This window comes from Electrona antarctica, assembly GCF_951216825.1.
Source record: "Electrona antarctica genome assembly, chromosome: 1".
In the NCBI taxonomy this organism is placed as follows: domain Eukaryota; kingdom Metazoa; phylum Chordata; class Actinopteri; order Myctophiformes; family Myctophidae; genus Electrona; species Electrona antarctica.
This window is the reverse complement of record NC_136806.1, coordinates 63,701,254-63,722,439: the sequence shown is the minus strand read 5'-3', so window position 1 is coordinate 63,722,439 and position 21,186 is coordinate 63,701,254. Positions and strand designations below refer to the sequence as shown.

Here is a 21,186-nt window from a genome sequence, read left to right as displayed (position 1 = left end):
GGGGAAGAGTATTTCCAGCTCTAGGTCCACCAACACCGGTTCCCCGCAGGGCTGTGTCCTGTCCCCACTCCTGTTCTCCCTGTACACCAACAGCTGTGTTTCCCTCCACCCATCCGTCAAGCTCCTGAAGTTTGCGGATGACACCACCCTGGTGGGCCTCATCTCCAAAGGGGATGAGTCGGCCTACAGGAGGGAGATCGAGCGGCTGCGGAGTTGGTGCAGCATCAACAACTTAGAGCTCAATGCTCTAAAGACAGTGGAGATGGTGGTGGACTTCAGGAGGAACGCAGCCCCGCCCCCTCCCATCATGCTGGGAGGCACCCAGGTGACCCCAGTAGAGTCATGTCGGTTCCTAGGCATGATCCTCTCTCGGGACCTGAAGTGGGAACTCAACATCATGGCCCTCCTGAAGAAGGCCCAGAAGAGGCTGTACTTCCTCAGGCAACTGAGGAAGTTCAGACTATCGAGGACCATGATGGCTCAGTTTTACACAGCCATCATTGAGTCCATCCTCACACACTCCATCATCACCTGGTTCCCCGCTGCAGCTGCAAAAGATCTCGCCAAGCTGCAACGGGTGATACGCTCTGCGGAGAGGGTGATTGGCCGTCCACTGCCCTCCCTCAAGTCCCTGCATGACTCCAGGGCATTGAAGAGAGGGAGAAAGATCATGGCCGACCCCTCCCACCCTGGTCACAGCCTCCTCACCCTGCTCCCCTCTGGGAGACGGTTGCGGCTACCGAAGGCTACAAAAGTCTGCCACAGACTGAGCTTTTTCCCCTCAGCCGCCAGGCTGCTAAATGACTCTGGTTTCCCTCCCACCCCTGCCCCCTAGGGAGTGTCACCGGACATTTTTGGACATTTTGTTCCATCAACTCTGCACTTTATATTTATACTTCCTGCACGGTGTTGTATTTGTGTTGTTGTTGTTATTTGTGTTACATGTGAAAAAAGGAAAAATGAATGCACACACGCTAATGTCAAAACAAATTCCTATGTGTTTTACACAATGGCAAATAAAGGTATCTGAATCTGAACCCCCTCCTGTGCTATTAACCCATTTAAAAAATGGCATTTCCTCACATTTCTAGTTTAGTGAAATAATGTCATGCATTTGTCCAGTGCATATAGTGACTCGAGTTTTTACAAATCAAACATTAAAAAAGACAAACATTAATGGGGCTCCTTCAAAATGATGTCTTCAACTTTCACATAAACTCTCTCTGGCAACTCCTCTTAAGTTCCAACGTCAGACCAATTGATTTGCGGTCCTCCTTTTTCCCTGCTCTCTACTGCGTTCCATCCTCCTAGCTTCACAAACATTCCATGTGGGAACTGCCAGTGACACACCATTAATCACTTCCCACTTCCCTTGCTTTGTGTCCGAGTCGGAGACATTTCACACCGACGTCGTCAAACTCTGGAATCCTCGACATGTCTTCCACTTGTTTTGTCCTACATTCAATGATGACCAGTCCACATTTGGAAGGATAATTAAGTGAAATAGTGGCAGCGGTGGCCGAACGGATTGCGGAGCGGTCTTGATACCGGAAGGTCGCCAGTTCGAATCAGCGGTCCGACACGTTAAAATTACCACCGCTGAAGTGCCCTTGAACAAGGCATTGAACCACTACGATGAAATGTTCTATGAGCAGGGCCTGGCTGGAAACAAGTTATTGAGCTTAGCCCAGATACCCTGGGTAAATATAGTAATCATTTCATTTCATTTCATTTCAAATACCCAAATTGTCCTGCTAAAAACTTGCCTAGTGTGTTTTTCTTGGAAGGTACAGTATAAGGAAGAGAGCTCTTAATTCTCTCTCTCTCTCTCTCTCTCTCTCTCTCTCTCTAACAGTGAGTCAAAGTCTCTCTCTCTCTCTCTCGCAGCGTAACCTGTCCTTCTCGTGCGTGGAGAGCCAGTCGTTCCCGGTGTTCTTCAACGCCACCAGCTTCCTGCAGCTGCCGGGACGAGCCAATCACCACGCGCTGTCCGTGGCCTTCCAGTTCCGCACCTGGAACCCAGACGGGCTCCTCCTCTTCAGTAACCTTGACCACGGCACGCTGGAGGTCGACCTGGAGGGCGGCAAGGTCACTGTGCACCTCAACGTGACGCACGCCGCCAAGACCGACCACATACGCATATCGTCAGGTATAGGACGCAGTTTAACACAATCTATCTCGATTTCGAAATGTCTGGTGGCGGGCATGTAATCAGTTAACGATGTATTTATGTCCAAATCCAAGCTGGGTTGTGCTTATAACCACGGCCACGGGCAAGCATGCTTTTACTGAGGTTAGGTTAGGGTTAGGTTTAGGCATCGTTTTACTGAGGTTATAGGTTTAGGGTTAGGTTTAGGCATAGTTTTACTGAGGTTAGATTTAGGGTTAGGTTTAGGCATAGTTTTACTGAGGTTAGGTTTAGGGTTAGGGTTAGGTTCAGGCATAGTTTAACTGATGTTAGGTTTAGCTTTCTGCAGGACTTCAGCGTTTTGTACCATACAATTGTATGTATGTCTGTGGGTAGGAAACCCTGCAACAACCAGTATGTGGATAGGAAACTCTGCAACAACCAGTATGTGGGTAGGAAACTCTGCAACAACCAGTATGTGGGTAGGAAACCCTGCAACAACCAGTATGTGGGTAGGAAACCCTGCAACAACCAGTATGTGGGTAGGAAAACCTGCAACAACCAGTATGTGGGTAGGAAACCCTGCAACAACCAGTATGTGGGTAGGAAACCCTGCAACAACCAGTATGTGGGTAGGAAACCCTGCAACAACCAGTATGTGGGTAGGAAACCCTGCAACAACCAGTATGTGGGTAGGAAACCCTGCAACAACCAGTATGTGGGTAGGAAACCCTGCAACAACCAGTATGTGGGTAGGAAACCCTGCAACAACCAGTATGTGGGTAGGAAACCCTGCAACAACCAGTATGTGGGTAGGAAACCCTGCAACAACCAGTATGTGGGTAGGAAACCCTGCAACAACCAGTATGTGGGTAGGAAACCCTGCAACAACCAGTATGTGGGTAGGAAACCCTGCAACAACCAGTATGTGGGTAGGAAACTCTGCAACAACCAGTATGTGGGTAGGAAACCCTGCAACAACCAGTATGTGGGTAGGAAACCCTGCAACAACCAGTATGTGGGTAGGAAACCCTGCAACAACCAGTATGTGGGTAGGAAACCCTGCAACAACCAGTATGTGGGTAGGAAACCCTGCAACAACCAGTATGTGGGTAGGAAACCCTGCAACAACCAGTATGTGGGTAGGAAACCCTGCAACAACCAGTATGTGGGTAGGAAACTCTGCAACAACCAGTATGTGGGTAGGAAACCCTGCAACAACCAGTATGTGGGTAGGAAACCCTGCAACAACCAGTATGTGGGTAGGAAACCCTGCAACAACCAGTATGTGGGTAGGAAACCCTGCAACAACCAGTATGTGGGTAGGAAACCCTGCAACAACCAGTATGTGGGTAGGAAACCCTGCAACAACCAGTATGTGGGTAGGAAACCCTGCAACAACCAGTATGTGGGTAGGAAACCCTGCAACAACCAGTATGTGGGTAGGAAACCCTGCAACAACCAGTATGTGGGTAGGAAACTCTGCAACAACCAGTATGTGGGTAGGAAACCCTGCAACAACCAGTATGTGGGTAGGAAACCCTGCAACAACCAGTATGTGGGTAGGAAACCCTGCAACAACCAGTATGTGGGTAGGAAACCCCTCAACAACCAGTATGTGGGTAGGAAACCCTGCAACAACCAGTATGTGGGTAGGAAACCCTGCAACAACCAGTATGTGGGTAGGAAACCCCTCAACAACCAGTATGTGGGTAGGAAACCCTGCAACAACCAGTATGTGGGTAGGAAACCCTGCAACAACCAGTATGTGGGTAGGAAACCCTGCAACAACCAGTATGTGGGTAGGAAACCCTGCAACAACCAGTATGTGGGTAGGAAACCCTGCAACAACCAGTATGTGGGTAGGAAACCCTGCAACAACCAGTATGTGGGTAGGAAACCCCTCAACAACCAGTATGTGGGTAGGAAACCCCTCAACAACCAGTATGTGGGTAGGAAACCCCTCAACAACCAGTATGTGGGTAGGAAACCCCTCAACAACCAGTATGTGGGTAGGAAACCCCTCAACAACCAGTATGTGGGTAGGAAACCCCTCAACAACCAGTATGTGGGTAGGAAACCCTGCAACAACCAGTATGTGGGTAGGAAACCCCTCAACAACCAGTATGTGGGTAGGAAACCCTGCAACAACCAGTATGTGGGTAGGAAACCCCTCAACAACCAGTATGTGGGTAGGAAACCCTGCAACAACCAGTATGTGGGTAGGAAACCCTGCAACAACCAGTATGTGGGTAGGAAACCCTGCAACAACCAGTATGTGGGTAGGAAACCCCTCAACAACCAGTATGTGGGTAGGAAACCCTGCAACAACCAGTATGTGGGTAGGAAACCCTGCAACAACCAGTATGTGGGTAGGAAACCCTGCAACAACCAGTATGTGGGTAGGAAACCCTGCAACAACCAGTATGTGGGTAGGAAACCCTGCAACAACCAGTATGTGGGTAGGTTATTTCCTAGGACAGTGGTTCCCAAACCACATTTAGCCCGTGACCCAAACGAGTGATTCGATATTCGTCCGGGACCGAAACTAGAGAAAATACACATACACACACACACACACACAATTTACAATTTACAATTTACAATTTAGGCATTTAGCAGACGCTCTTAATCCAGAGCGACTTACATTAAGCAAGAACAAAAAGCATGGGAATACATCACATATATAAACAGCATTTATCAAGAAACATGCGTAAGCTAAGATCGTAACTAGAACATATCTATATATAATGACACTATACATATAAGCTAAACATATATATTATACTATGCTGTACTGTTATTGTGCTGTCTACATGACATGCTATAAGTCTATTTCAAATGCTATCTAAGTCTAAAAAAGTGCTGTCTAAGGGGGTAGGGTAAGTGCTATGGGCCATGGTAGAACACACACACACACACACACACACACACACACACACACACACACACACACACACACACACACACACACACACACACACACACACACACACACACACACACACACACACACACACACTTGTCTTCCTTCGATGAACACCTGTGCAAACAGACCTGAGGGGGATCTTCTTCAGAGATTGCTTTATTTTTTTTCAGACGAGACACTGGTTGCTGAGCCACCTGTGGTCTGCGTAGCTAGGGGAGCGATCTGGGCCTGAGGGAGGATTCTGTAATGAAGGAGACCCTGGTTGCTGGGCCAAATGTGGCATAGGGGAGCCTGAGGGAGCATTCTGTAATGAAGGAGACCCTGGTTGCTGGGCCAAATGTGGCATAGGGGAGCCTGAGGGAGGATTCTGTACTGAAGGAGAACAAAAGATCTTCATTATCCAGAAGACTCTCTCTACACTGCAGTCTGCTTCAAGCAGTGGTGGGAAAAAAAGTTGTACTTTTACTTAAGTATAAGTATCACTCCTGCAACGTAGAAATACTAACCGGAATTTAAAATTGACTTGAGGAGCGAAAGCACAACAGTATTAGCATCAAAATGTACTTAAAGTACCAACAGTATACTCGCCATGCAGAATGTCCCGTTTCACAAGTTCTCAAATGTATAAATTGTATATTTTTCAGCTCACAATGTGTCACACTGCGAGGCATTGTTAGCTGGTAGATCTGCTATTTTCAAATGGGTTGATGTATCTCTCTCTCAGTAAATAACTTCAGCTCTTCCGACATGTTCAAAGAACAATAGCATAGTTTTAGCAGGATAGATTGGCACCCCAGGGTGAGCACCTGGCCAGTTGATCAAGATAAGGAGAAGTAGTCCGCACACGGTTCCGTAGCTCCCACAGGAAATGTATTTATTTAAGGATGACAACGTTTCGACCCCTTGTGGGTCTTCGTCAGGTCGATCAAGATAGCATAGGGTGACCATCTGGTCACTGTTCAAAGATAGCATACATAGGGGCTATTTACAACTAAGGCCCCAGGTTATCACTCATAATAATAATAATACATACGATTTATACAGTGGTGAGCACTCCAAAGTGTCACTGGTGGTCCCTTGCTGGCACCTCCCTGGCACCACGTCTTTGGTGGTACCACTTTATTCCATGCTGTCACCAGGAGATGGCAGCATAGAGCACCTAATGGTCTGACACAGGCATTTTGTGTCAGTATGAGGCAGGAATGCTTTAAATGTAACCCTCAATGAAATCAAGACATTTTGAGGCAGGGGCAATCTATGAAATATAACACCCAGGAATTGCACAAAATACAAAATAATGCATGGCTTTTATTAGCTCTTTAAAGTTATTTAAATTGGTATATTGAGTGGGCTATAATCTTTAAATATATTAAAATATAAGTCCTTAACCCCCACAAAACAAATGCTGGAATCTAATCATGTAAAATGATTGCATGAACTGCTAAAGCAGTGGATCTCAACCTGTCTGTGGACAACCAGTGGTCCCTGAGGGGCTCCAGGTGGTCCCCAGCTAAAGGGATAGTTGTTAATTGACCCTTATAGATATGTAACTCCATTAAATGTACTCTATTTAACAAATAGTGGCACAGATAGTCAGGGTCTGTCTGTCTGTCTGTCTGTCTGTCTGTCTGTCTGTCTGTCTGTCTGGTCTGCATGCCTGCATGCCGGTCTGCCAAATTACAATATTTGCCTCTGAGATGTGAAGTAGAAGTAAAAGTATTGGAAATCGGTAATACTTTAGGCTATTTGGATCAATCAATTACATATTTTTTATTGTAATATGGGGTATTTGTCAGGGAATTCAAATGTTCAGAAGTGGGGGCGCCTTGTGAGGCGCATGCCACATTATAGATGCAAACAGAGCCACCAGATAGAAAACCCACTGGACTAAAACAAACTAGAAAAAGTGCCCCTCGGGGCACAGGTCTCCACCAGGGCAGGTCAGGTAGTGGCCTCCTGGTGGCGCTCTAATAGGCCAATGTGAAAAGGGTGCCATTTCTTCATACGCCTTTGATGGCAATTGGATGATTTGAGGCATTTTGTTCCAAAAATGTGTTTTGCAAAAATCAACCTGTTGGTGGCGCTATAACAGGCCAATGTGAAAAGGGTGGGATATATTCCTCAGCCTAGTAAGAAAATGTGTGAAAGATTTCACGTAAATTGCATGCTCGGTTCATGATTTGAGGCTTTTATTAAAAACGGGGCAATCTTGCAAACTGTGAAAGCCAATTATAGCCAATTAGGATGGAATATGAAATATGGGACAGATCCGACTTGAGCACATGACCATAGAGATACTGTGTAACGATTTGTGAGATTTTTGGACAGAATCTGGAGGAGTAATATCAAAAAATGTGTTTTACAAAAGTCGGCCTCCTGGTGGCGCTATAAAAGGCAGATGCGGAAAATGCAGGTCAAAGGTTTGTCCTTGGACTCTAGGGAGTGTGCATGCAACGTTTCACGCAGATCGGTGCAGTTTTAGGTAAACAATGTGAAAAGCTGCCTCATGGTGGCACTATAACAGGCCGTTCTAAAAAACGTGGTTCAACGAGGTTCATCGTTGGCATGCAGGGAGTGTGTGTGCAAAGTTTGGCATCGACCGGGTTAACGGTGCCGGAGATTAGCTGGTAACAGACGGACGGAAGGACGGACACACGGACGGAGTGCAAAACATACTCTCTCCCCATGCCTTTGGCCTGGTGGAGACAATTATAAAACAGCAAGAGGAAAACAATCAGACACATTTGAAAGAAAGAACCCAAATGCAAAAGTAAAGTAAACTAGAATGATTTCTGGCACTAAACAGACCCAAAACAAAGAAAATACTTGACTGGGTACTACAGACTCAGTGAGCACAGTCTTGCAATTGAGAAAGGCCGGCATATGCAGTCCTAACCGTACAGAAGTCCTGGGCTGTATGCCTTGACCAATCCAATACACAGGACCTCAATGGAAACAGGCCATATCTTGGGTTTAATCCTTTTGGTAAATGATAAATTGTGCTTTTATCCAAGGTGCTTTTTAGCATAATCTTGTATTCAACTGTACTTTATGTGCATGTTTCTTGCAAACTGTTTCTTGCAAATAAAGTAGTCAATCCATCAATGAGTTACACAATGAAATCCTCATTTATCTCTGAGAGTGAAGCCTACAGGACTAACAGCAGTCTGGTTTCAACTTCCAGTCAGGAGTCCTGGTTTTGAGACAAATGCAAGCACATGGGCAAGGTGTTTGTTAATTTGCATGTAGTGTTTGAAATGAAGGGGGATGGTCACTATTCTGGTCTGGTAGGCTACATAGAGAGTGCATTGGGAGTGCAAGGATTAAACCCAAGAAATCACTATGGCTTGTTTCCATTGAAGTCCCACGCACAAAATCAATCAAAGCATACAGCCCAGGAGTTGTGTGCGGCTAGCAAATGCAACTCGTTTGACAGCCTATGAGGCTAGTATTTGCCATTGTTCCAATAATAATAATACTGTACATATAAACTGCATTTGCATAAAAGCATTTTATACTCCCATGTTGATAAGATTATTAAAAACTTCTGTTTAAGGCAGTGGTTCTGAACCAGTGGTCCAGGGACCACCATTGAGGGGGTTAAATCAAATGAACAATCAGGCCTGGGCCATGGCTCAATGGTCCAGGCACCTTGGCTGGTAATCCAGTCTGGCAGTGTGCCGCGGGTTTGACTCCCGACCCCGACGGCCTTTACTGCATGTCTTCCCCCCATCTCTCTCCCCATTTTCCTGTCAGCCTACTGTCTGTCCCTCCATAAAAAATATAAAATAAAGGCTAAAGCCACAAAAAAAACAATGGACAATCATGTGATTAATCACGATTAAATATTTTAATCGATTGACAGATGAAATTGAAATTGAAAGATTTATTTTAGGGGTTAAGGAAACTTATGTTTTAATATATTTAGGCATTAGGCATTGCTTTACATTTTACAAGCTTGCCTCAAAATGACTTGATTTAATTATTGTATCTACTCATTAGGAGACCTGAGTTAGATTCCACAAATAATACAAGTTTTAATTTGTCTAATGCTGTTAAATGCGATAAACAGTTTTTTTTAAAGAAACAATTGCTTTGAATTCATCCTAAGAATTCTGCCTTATTTTCTATGTTTATAAAACATAAAAATAAAAATCACTTTGAAATGCATTCAAAATGAATTGCATTTTTAATGAATTGCATTTTTATAGCGCTTTTCCAAGTGCTCAAAGCGCTTTACAATGGTTCATTCATTCATACATTGGGAGGTGAAGCGGCGAACAGTCGACGCCAGCGTCCTCACTTCCCACATTCACACACCAATGGTGGCCATCTCACACCGACCAACTCATTGGAGGCAATGTAGGGTTCAGTGTCTTGCCCAAGGACACTTCGACATGTGGACAGGAGGAGCCGGGATTCGAATAGCCGACCCAGGGATCATTGGACGACCTGCTCTACCTCCTGAGCCACAGCCGCCCTATGAAGTAAAAAATCATGGAACTCACATGTACCACGCTGGCTGATTTGCCACACTACACCCATTGACACCTTTAAATTAAGTGTGAATCGTGGTACCACCAAAGGGGGTGTGGTGCCGCAGAGGCACCACGGAGGCACTCAAGTGGTATCACTGCCAGTCTCAACTGCTCACCACTGTATAGCGCTTTTCTGGGTACCCAAAGTCGCTTTACAGACATTGTAGTACAGACATTGTTATTAGAAAAACTAGTTTAAAAGGTTTAAAACTAGAAAACAAGACAAACAAGAAGGGTGTGTGTGGGGGGGGTTATGTAGGGAAAGCCAGTTTGAAAAGGTGGGTTTTGAGTGTGCTTTTGAACATTTCGAAGGTGTGGGAAGATCTGATGTGAGTTGGGAGTGAGTTCCAAAGAGAAGGGGCGGCCACTGCAAAGGCCCTGTCTCCCCAAGTTCATTTGTTGGACTTGTGGGGTTCCAGTTGGTTGGCAGTGCTTGACCTGAGGGAGCGGGAGGGGACATGGCGGTTGATGAGTTCAGAGAGGTAGAGGGGGGCCTGGTTGTTGAGGGTTTTGTAGGTGATGGTGAGTATTTTGAAATCAATTCTGGACTTGACTGGGAGCCAGTGGAGTTCACGGAGGACGGGTGTGATGTGGTCCCTGGATCTGGTTCTGGCGAGCAGGCGGGCGGCGGAGTTTTGAACATATTGTAGTTTTTTGAGAACCTTGGTGGTGACGCCATAGAGGAGGCTATGGCCTGCTCTATTGCTATTGCTCATGTGGAGACAGGCTTTCTGACCGTTGTTTTCTCTTCAAGGTAGTCACTGATCGAGCCCATTTCCTGACATACACGTTTGTGTTAGTCTCCCCAAGCAAGCCGTGAGGCTGCTGGGAGCGTATGCCATTACTGCTGCTGTACTCTCTGCTGAATTAAAGATCACCACCACTCCGAGAACATCATCTCTCTGCCTCTTCATCTGCTGCCCGCTGTTTGTACATTCCTCTGGTTTTAGCTTAGAGCACTGCTCTTGGGGCACCTAGTGGGGCCTAGTGGTCCAGGCGCATGCCACATAGGCTATGGCCTGACAGCGCGACGCGTGTTCAAGTCCCGTTCATGACGACCTTTGCTGCATGTCTCTCCCCTTCTCTCTCTCTCTCCCTCTTTCCTGTCAGTCTTCACTTAATACTATCAATAAAAGGCCAAAGCCCAAAACAAATCTTAAAGAAAAGCACTACTCTTGTTGTGCTGTGTAAAATATACATCACGGTTGAAGTGTTTTTGTAATAATAATCTAAATCTATAAAGTAACTAGTAACTATAATGTTTTTAAATAATTGTAGTGGAGTAAAAAGAATACTATTTTCCTCTGAGGGAGTGGAGTAGAAGTTAAAATTCTGAAAACTGGAAATACTCCAGTGAAGTAAAATAAAACTCTACGTTATTGTACTTGAGTACATTAGCCTACTTGAGTAAATGTTACTCTATGCCACTGGCTTCAAGCCTGCTTCAAGAGGCCAACCATGTTGCCAAACGGCACAGCTGAGAAGTGACTTTGAGAACGCTTTCCACGTTTTCACTCGGCTTGACGTGCATGTGATGAATTAACGGCACGGGGAGCTATGCATATTCATATGACCACTTTCCTGTAATAGCCGCTATTCTCCTGCTGTCGGGAAGGGGGAAAAAGTCTAATATTAAAGGATTTTAATATAAAAATATATTTTGCTCAGCTTTCTGTACCCAGGCAGCGTTTTTGATCTCAAAATGCGAACCATATGCGGCAATATCAGGCTGTTGCAGATATTATATGGCCTGTTCCACCATGATAGACACTGTGTGTGTGTGTGTGTGTGTGTGTGTGTGTGTGTGTGTGTGTGTGTGTGTGTGTGTGTGTGTGTGTGTGTGTGTGCGCGTGCGTGTGTGTGCGCGTGTGTGTATTTGTTGGTTTTTGTCTTGTTTGTTATCTGTTACCAGAACACTCTCTCTCTCTGTCTCTCTCTCTTTCTCTCTCTCTCACACACACACACACACACACACACACACACACACACACACACACACACACACACACACACACACACACACACACACACACACACACACACGGCGCCTTTCCAGGGACCTTGGAATTGGGAAGTAGTCTGCCAGGCACTGTAGCGTGCATGCATATACGTGCCCTTGCGTGCGTACCTGAGTGATGAGACATGCGCGCGCGTGTGTGTGTGTGTGTGTGTGTGTGTGTGTGTGTGTGTGTGTGCGTGGCATACGTCATCGATTGCGGTTTCCATCCCACTCTAAATCAAGGGGTGAGAGTATTCCACTCCCATCAGACTAAATTTGTATCATGTCTAACATATGTGACAATTCCACCACATCAATTTTCCGCACGCCACGCCACGCATGCCACGCGCGTGCACACACACACACACACACACACATACACACACACACACACACACACACACACACACACACACACACACACACACACACACACCTTCAGCCGGTTCTAAACCATATGTCTCATCCCCACACCTTCAAACAACAAACATTCTGCTCCCTTTTTACTCAACCGCATCCATATGCATCCACCCAAATTAATACTAGAGCAACCATCTGTATACATCCATCCAAATTAATACTAGAGCTACCATCTGTATACATCCATCCAATGCTGCTAAATTAATACTATACTTATTTGGGGTCACGGTGGCACAGTCGGTAGTGCTGTCGCCTCACAGCTAGAAGGTTGTGGGTTCGATTCCCGCTGGGGACGCTGTGGGCACTGGGGGCGTGTTCCCTCCACCGCGTCATCAGTGCCCATACCCGAGGCGGGGTTGGCGAAAGGGCCTTTCTGTGTAGAGTTTGCATGTTCTTCCCGTGTCCCCTAGGGTAGATCCTCACAAAAACATGCCATAATCCTGGTCTCTAAACTACCTCCCCCTGGCCAGCCTGATGGAGGGGAAAGGAACTGGTCAGAATAACGTGTTCCTTCCACACGCTATACGTCCGGCTGGGGAAACTCTCCCCTGTCAGGTGAAAAGAAGCAGCTTGGACTCCTCATGCATAGAAGGAAGCATGAGGTCAGTCTGCTGCCCCCCCCAGGTTGACAGAGGAGTTGTAGCGCCCAGGATTACATTAGATAATTGACACTGGCCTGGGTGAAAAAATGGGTTACAAAATTGTGGGATAAAACATTAAAAAAATTAAAAAAAACTATCCTTATTTGAGACACACGTACAGTGGAAGTCACACCCCTGCGTTGGGTGAGGGAGGGTAGTGTGCAACCTCAACCCGACATAATCGAATGATGGCAAAGCACACAGTTGGCAGATTTCTTTAACCGTTTTTTTACTAGTAAAAACAAGCAGAGGAGACCAGATATTATCTCCTTAGACCAGTGGTTCCCAAACCTTTTCATGTCAAGGACCCCCAAATTAGCCCGTGGAATGAGTACCAGTATCTTCCGTATTGTTCAATAAAAAGCAATGTTTAATCAGTTTTTGGCCATGCGCTTTCAACTATGCGCCCCTATCGGTTGGTGCATTATAACTCTGATAAAATGGCCACCGATCAGATTAACCCATTTTGGGCGGGAACCCCTTTTGGTGTTAGCATTATGTTATGCTTTAGCTATTGAAAAATAGCAGATCTACAAGCTATGAGCTTGTAGGTCTGCTATTTTTTGAAAAATCGAAGAACGACTGACATAGAAACATAGCTTTTTCAGAAAACTGTCAGGATGTAGAAGACATTTTTAGAATCTGATCTCAGGTCAAAATGGGTTAAAACGCTTTTTATTGAACAATGTGGAAGATACGGGTACTTTTACCAACCCGAGGAGGATTGTAACATCCGTGGCTCTGGGGCGAGCACTTTATATTTGTGCGGCCGGTGCGCACAGTGCAACTTCACCACGAAGAGCCAGACGTTTACGCACCCACTAACGGGAAAAAACTTTGACATCAAGGGCACTATAACATGCACAACTAAAAATGTGATATACTTGCTCAAATGCCCATGTGGTCTTGGATATGTTGGCAAGACCAACAGGGCGTTAAAGACACGCATGTCCGAGCATAGAAGCAGCATTCGCAACCAAGATCCAAAAAGCCCGGTTGCAATGCACTTTCTGTCCGCTAAACACACTGTGGCCACTTTGAGATATCAGGGTATTGAACATGTAAAATGCCCCAGGCGAGGAGGTGATCTGAATAAATTATTATTACAACGTGAATCCTTTTGGATTTACACTCTAAATACAATGTCCCCAAAGGGAATGAACGAGGACTTCCCCATCAGCCATTTTTTGTAATTTCTTTATTGTATGCTGTACATATATTTGAATTGTTGCCTTACTAATATTACCTGATTATGTGAATCACTCTTAGATTCTAGAATAATCATGATGTCCTTTTTTGCTTATTCCACTGTTGTGGATTTGAGAAATGTGTAACACTGTATTTAATGATATTTCATTAATTGATCTAATGACCTGTTGTGTTGGTTCCACCCACTGACGAGTAACGTGACCCGTGGGTGCCTATTTAAGTGGGTGGATCACTGACAACTTGAGTTTGACCAGATGAAGAGCCTTGGCTCGAAACGTCGTCAATAAACCTATCTTTTGGAGCATATGAGTGTGCGGGTTTTCTCTCTTTTTCATATTTGAAATCTAAACATGTATGTAGACGTTAACGTTCTAAATGGGAAAAGTGCATAAAACGAGTGCCATGTGAACCATGGCTAAATCGTCCCGTATACGTAATAATGAGTCAACTTTCCGAGGGCGAGTGTTCCAGATGTCCTTCTGATGGATTTTTCTTGGCTGTCAATATTTCTATCATCCAACAAATCGCTCTGAAAGTGATCCAAAGGATCGTACGCATTTATAACGCATTTGTTTACCCCGGGCTAAAAACGGATGTGACATTTGTGGGCGTTCCTGTCTAGCTTGGTGTAAATGTATACTAGCCTATATTCAGTCCATTTGATTATAGCCAATCTAAAAGCTCACGATGAGTTGTGTTCATAGATCTGCTATTTTCAAAAGCTTAATGTGCCTTTTACTTGAACATTTGTTAAACGTACTTTCTACTTTTGATACTTTTAAGTGCATTTTGATAGCAATACCTTTGTACTTTCACTCAAGTAAATTTTTAACTCCACACTTTTAATTGTAACAGAGTATTTGGTAACACTTTATATTAAGGTCGCATTATAAGCTCATTTATAATGCATTATAATGTGCTTATAAGGCATTATAACACTCGTTATAAATGTTTGTAATCATGTATACAACAACTTATAACCACATTTATAACATATTATAAGTGCTGGTCATAATGCATTATTATGCTCAGTGGAACAGCACATAACTATTATAACTTAGGTGGTTATAAAGGCACATAGAGAAGTGCTGTAATGTCTGTGTCATAATGCATTATAACCAATGTGTATTAAATGGAATAATGTCTAATAAACATCAATAATATGCTATATCATATTATACAAAGTTTTGTCACTTTACTTAAAGGTCACAAAGTCATGCTATAGCCGTATTATACAATGATACAACTGCTAATAACCATTAAAGAATGTTGCCACTTTACTTAAAGGTCTCAAAGTCCTGCTATAGCATATTATTGATGCTTATAAGACATTATTCCAATTAATAAACACAATGGTTATAATGTGCTGTTCCACTGAGCATAATAATGCATTATAATATGTTATAAAGGTGGTTATAAGTTGTTATACATGATTATAAACATTTATAACGAGTGTTATAATGCCTTATAAGCACATTATAATGCATTATAAATGTGCTATAATGGATTATAAAGACGACCTTAATATAAAGTGTTACCGAGTATTTCTACATTGCAGAATTGCTACTTGTACTTAACTAAATCATGTAAGTGCTTCTTCTTATTACAAATTACATATGCAGTGATGAAGACTGCATGGCATCTCTGCTATAGCCCTTTGGCCAGAGTCCAACATGATGTTTGCAGCACAAGAGGGTCCTGCTTCTGGAGTTCCATGCTGAAGTACTCCATGCTTTATCTCAGCAGTTTTCAACCAGTGGTCCTTGAAGGGATTCCAGGTGGTCCCCAGCTATAGATGATGGAGTTGGTAACCAAATGGACCCTTATAGATCTTTAACTCTTGAGAGTGTAAAATGAAACCAAATGGACCCGTTCGGGTTCTTTTTTAATGAAATTATTGTTAAACATCTGCATTTTACAAGAAGTCTATACTACATAATTAGAGCATGTAGAATAAGAATATTTGGCATGGCAAGTTTTGGGTCTGAGAGGCTGAATCTAATCAAATGGTGGTCCGTGGCTCAAATGCAGAATAATGGACCTTGATACGAAAAAGACACTGCTGTATCTTGTTAGCCAAGGTTTATTGTCTTTGTAATGCTCTGCCCCCGTGATACTAATGTGTTATTTTTATAGCCAGTAGACAGTTCACCTCCCAGCAGCCTCTAACAGATTCCCCCAATATTTTTTAAAATGCCATTTAGATTGCACCACAAAATGTGTTAGACCCATATACCTTTATTTATTTATTTAACAATCTGGGGGATTTAAAAATAAATCAGTTTCACAGTCAAACTCTGAGAAATTGATTTACAAATCGCAAGCCACTTGGGAAATCTAACAATGTGAATGTGTGACGTCTGCAAAGTAAGCCTTGCCGAGCCATGAGGCCCATATGGGCAGGAGCCTATATATAGCTGAATATATGAAGCAGCTTGATGTGAAAGTACACCCCCTGGACATGATGCTACTATCATCAGTGACTTACCCCCAATTCAAGCCTTGATGCTGAGTGCCAAGCAGGGATGCATTGGGTCCCATTTCTGAGTGGTGCAACCACTCCTATAGATAGCTATGTGTGTGGCTGTGTCCCTGGGTCTGTCTCTTTGTCCCGGGTGCAGTACTTTAGTTAGACTAGTCCGAAAAACGACACCCCACCTCAAACCCTAACCTAACCATAACCGCATAGTCCGAGATGTGGCCGCATGTCGAACTAATGCTCCGTCGGATTAAAGTCCCTTTGTCCCTGGCTGTGTCCGAGCACAAAAATAGCGTTCTAGCGTTTGTTCACCACCAAGTGTCACTTTTGCACAGCCTAACACACAGGCCAGGGAGGAGGGCAGTACAGCACCACTAACTTCAGACGGGTCTGATATTACAGTCTTTGGTATGACCCGGCCGGGGATCGAACCCCCGATCTCCCAGTCTCAGGGCGGACACTCTAACCACAAGTCCACTGAACTGGTGACGTCTGTGAAAGTGAATCTTATATTTGAAAGTGTATGTGATGGTGTTAAAAGGATCCCTGGCTAATGAGACAAATATGCCTTAAAACTTTATACTTGCCCTCTACAACTAAAATAAAAAAGTAAAAACACTTTAAATATTTGATTTCTTTCATAAAATAATCTTTCACTCAATAGGAACTGCTCCTGTCGCACGTTGATGATGTCATATGTCCATATGGTCTAGCCCTATGGAATGTATGGAATGCATATGCTAATAAAAAACAACTTAATACTTCCTAAGGATAATATGAGCATTAAAGAAATATTTTAAATACTTTTTATTAGCACGTACATTCCATATATTCTATAGGGCTGTACCACACATGGACATATGACATCATCAACTTGTGACAGGAGCAGTTCCTATTGAGTGAAAGATTCTCTATTTATGAAAGAAATAAAATGTGTAAAGTGTTTTTTTATTTTAGTTGTAGAGGGCAAGTATAATGTTTTAAGGCATATCTGTCTTATTAGCCAGGGTTCCTTTTAAAATAAATCAGGCTGTTTTCCAGCTTGATGTATACAAATCACTGCGTTCCGTGATTTGTTTTGTCACTTCACTGGAAAGGGTCCTGTTTGACTCCTAGTTCATAACACCTGTTACGTAGCCACGTAGCCACGCTTTTCTCCATCACTGTTGAAAACAACTGTGGCAGTTCGAGACTCGAGAGTAAAACCTGCGGTAAAAAACAATATTTTACTACTACGCATCTACCTAAAACAATCATTTACATACAAATTTAAATACATCTAATCTAAGTACAAGCAATTACTAAATAAAACGGTTTTAAAATGTGCCTAACGTATTAGTGTTCGCACCTCTGGCGATGACATGTTTCAGTGTCGGGTGGACTAAAGGTAATGCCCCTATGTATACATGTATGTAATCTGACACCACTGCCATAACAGGCATAAGTAACCATACTTAAAAATACTACTTTTTCTCCTCCAAAAGCAAGGTACGTAGCAAATAGCTAAGCCTAATAATTCAATATTGCAAACGTTCTTTCACAGAGAGGCTGAGATTTGAAAGTTTGTAGCGGTTTACAGTACTTGAACGCTCTGCTTGCGCACTAGTAGGCCATAATAGCCTACTAGTGTGCAACAAGCAAGTAGGCACTCGACAGAGTGCAGTTCTAGTTAAGATAAGTTGTCCTCTTCCGACTTTTATCCACGTCCATTTCAAAGACACTGTGTTGAAGACACAACACAACAATGTGGTTCCACTTATTGCACCCAAAGGTGTACACATTTCCCCCCGCTGCCACAGCAACAATATCACCATGACATGGATATGGATCTAAGTTCAGCCGCAACGTCCACTGGAACATCTCTCACAAAACCCGATCAGTTGAATCTCTCTGAAAAGGAACGTGAGTTATCGCACACACAATTGTTTATATTGCTACAGTGGCACAAACATCAGGCAAAGGTCGGCCAATCCGTGAGTTGGCGGGTCGGGTCGGGCAATCAGGGAAGACGATGCCTGTAGATCTCCCTCGGAGGTCGACCAACCCATCTTTCCTTTCCTCTTCACCTCCCTTCTCTCCATCCGACGTGTCTCTGTGTGTTGGAGCGGTCCTCTTCATCTCCAACCCCCAACGTCCTGTTATAGTGCTTGTGATACTGCCACCATAAGGCGGGTAAAAAAAATCACACCCGTGTGAAGTGAGGGGCGCTCTTATCATCGTACATCATCAATGAATATATACTTCCTCATGAATTAATTTGTCAACATGCCCTATAGTTATTTCACGCCACTCAGATAAGGCATTACACAATGCCCCACACTATACCACTTCTCGGTCATGTTATACCGACGCAAATTACATTAGCGAGAATTTTATACATACCGGTAGCCGATTAGCCAATTTTCTCAGACACATATGACGTAAATTCTCCTTTCATTATCAATGGCAAATTTGACACGAGTTAGGACAAAAAGCTATATATAGTAGGGGCCCCTCAAAAGTTAAGTGAGGGGCGCTCTTATCATCATACATCATCATCTCATTCTGGCCAATCACAATTGGTGTCCTCACTTCTGTCTTCAATGTGTGTGTTTGCACCAACACAAACCCTCAAAGCTGGACATAGGAGGGGCTCAAAAACAATGGGCTGGGGGTTCTTTCTCAGCCTACTAGGAGTGCACATGGAAAGCTTCACATGCACCAGTTGCAGGGCAACAGCAGTAGCTACACAGTGCGCATTTACAATTACAATTTAAAATGTAGGCATTTAGCAGACGCTCTTAATCCTATATAACTGATATAAGTTGGGCCTTTGCATATGCCTGTAAGGTCGTCGAGGATAGGGCAAGTGCTACGGGCCAAGATTGAATCTGAGGAGGTGGCGTTTTCAGACTACGGCGCAAGTTTTGGACTGAGTCTGCAGTTCTGATTGCAGTGGGAAGTGCATTCCATAGTTTTAGAGCCAGAAGAGAGAAGAGTTTGGGACGTGTGGAAAAATGTATTGATACGCATTGACGGCGCATTGATTTGGCGTCAGTGAAACTGGTGTGTGTGTGTGTGTGTGTGTGTGTTTTTCTTTTTTCAACCCGCACCACAGATCCATCAGAATACAAATCAAGGAATGCAGCGAATCAGCTTGGCTAGTTCAATTAAGCTTATCAAAGGGTTTGAGTTGCTGATCCAGGGTCAGGACTTATCCCATTTAGACCTGAGGACGCATCTGAAATCAAAATATGTTAAATATGTTAATCTGATCCAGGGTCAGGTGGCTTTAACGACGGTATTAAATATGTTAATCTGATCCAGGGTCAAGTGGCCTTAACGATGGTGTTAAATGTGTTAATCGGATCCAGGGTCAGGTGGTTTTAACAATGGTGTCAAATATGTTAATCTGATCCAGGGTCAGGTGGTCTTAACGACGGCCAGTGGCACGCCGTACGACTGGTCGCCAAGGACAACTCGGCCATGTTGATGATCAACGGCGACGAATCGGCGGCCGTCCGCGCAGCCACGCCCTTCAGCGTCATCACCGGAGGAACCTATCACATGGGAGGTAAGAAGCCACGCCCATCACTGGATTAACCATTCACATGGGAGGCTTTATATTCGGTTTAGCCGAAAATCAAGTTTTAACATTGGCCTGGTTGCTCAGGAACGCCGTCGCCGCCCCCAGCACCAGGAGACGTTCGCGTGCCTCCCATAGAGTCCCCTATAGGGTCTCATAGGGTCCCATAGTCTAGGGTCTCATAGGGTCCCACAGGGTCCATAGGGTCTCATAGGGTCCCATAAGGTCCATAGTAGAGCCCTGCACGGGCCTAAAATAAAGGCCCTGGCCCGGCCAGGGCCCGTGGAGTTAAGGCCCGGCCCGGCCCTAAGCCCATTGGTAAAGTCCAGAAATGAGTCTCATAGGGTCTCATAGGGGCCCATAGGGTCTCATAGGGTCTCATAGGGGCCCATAGGGTCCCATAGGGTCTCATAGGGTCTCATAGGGGCCCGTAGGGTTTCATAGGGGCCCATAGGGTCCCATAGGGTCTCATAGGGGCCCATATGGTATAGGATCTTCTTTGGCTGTTATCTCTGAAACATACGTCACTGTCCGATGTGTCCGTGGTGATCATCATCCATCCGAGGTTCAGATTGTGATTTTGTATCGCATCGCTCCCGACAAGTTAACGTCTAACATTAGGCTGCTCCTTACAATAATGGCAATGTACCATTTCAAGTTTTCAAATGTATACACATCTTTTGAAAATAGCAGATCTACAAGTCAAGCTCACAGCAGCTTTCTCAACAAAGATGTGTTTGGGCGGCCCTTGATGGAATGCGTCGTAATGGCTGATTTTACACTTGGTTGCATGCTGAAAATAGCAGATCTGCATGCTCACAACGCATCACAAGCTTGTAACTCTCCTCTCCTCTCCTCTCCTCTCCTCTCCTCTCCTCTCCTCTCCTCTCCTCTCCTCTCCTCTCCACAGCAACATCTGCTCATAGAAGCATAACCCAAAGCCTATTTTACGGGCAGTGGTTTTTCAATTCTGACGAGAACACTTAGAGGAATAGTGACTGGCAGGAGAGAGCTGTGACGTTGGATGTGTTACCATGGAAGGCACATGCACGCACATGTGCACACGCATGAAATCGTGCACCTCATATACAGTATACAAACACTGAATATAATTCTGGGTGCCTGCCATGCAATGGCAGAAACACAGGTTGAAATCTAAAACGCATACTTAATCGTAGTAATCACCAATACGCGAAACTTCGATGTCTATGGCCGGCCGCACGGTTTGCCAAAGCCCCGCAATATATACATCAAAACGTGCGGCTCGGCCGGGAATGG

At 44.4% G+C, this 21,186-nt stretch overlaps 1 protein-coding gene across 1 annotated transcript in view; it reads left to right on the top strand.

Moving 5' to 3' along the window:
* Positions 1–21,186, top strand: part of LOC306927173 (contactin-associated protein-like 2) — a gene marked incomplete at both ends in the record, with an annotated part of 144,694 nt that overhangs the window by 59,366 nt on the left and 64,142 nt on the right. Inside the window, 2 exons of the mRNA XM_079506858.1 lie at positions 1,888–2,149; positions 19,744–19,896. Of these exons, the coding sequence (XP_079362984.1) occupies positions 1,888–2,149; positions 19,744–19,896 (415 nt within the window). The remainder of the gene's footprint in view (positions 1–1,887; positions 2,150–19,743; positions 19,897–21,186) is intronic.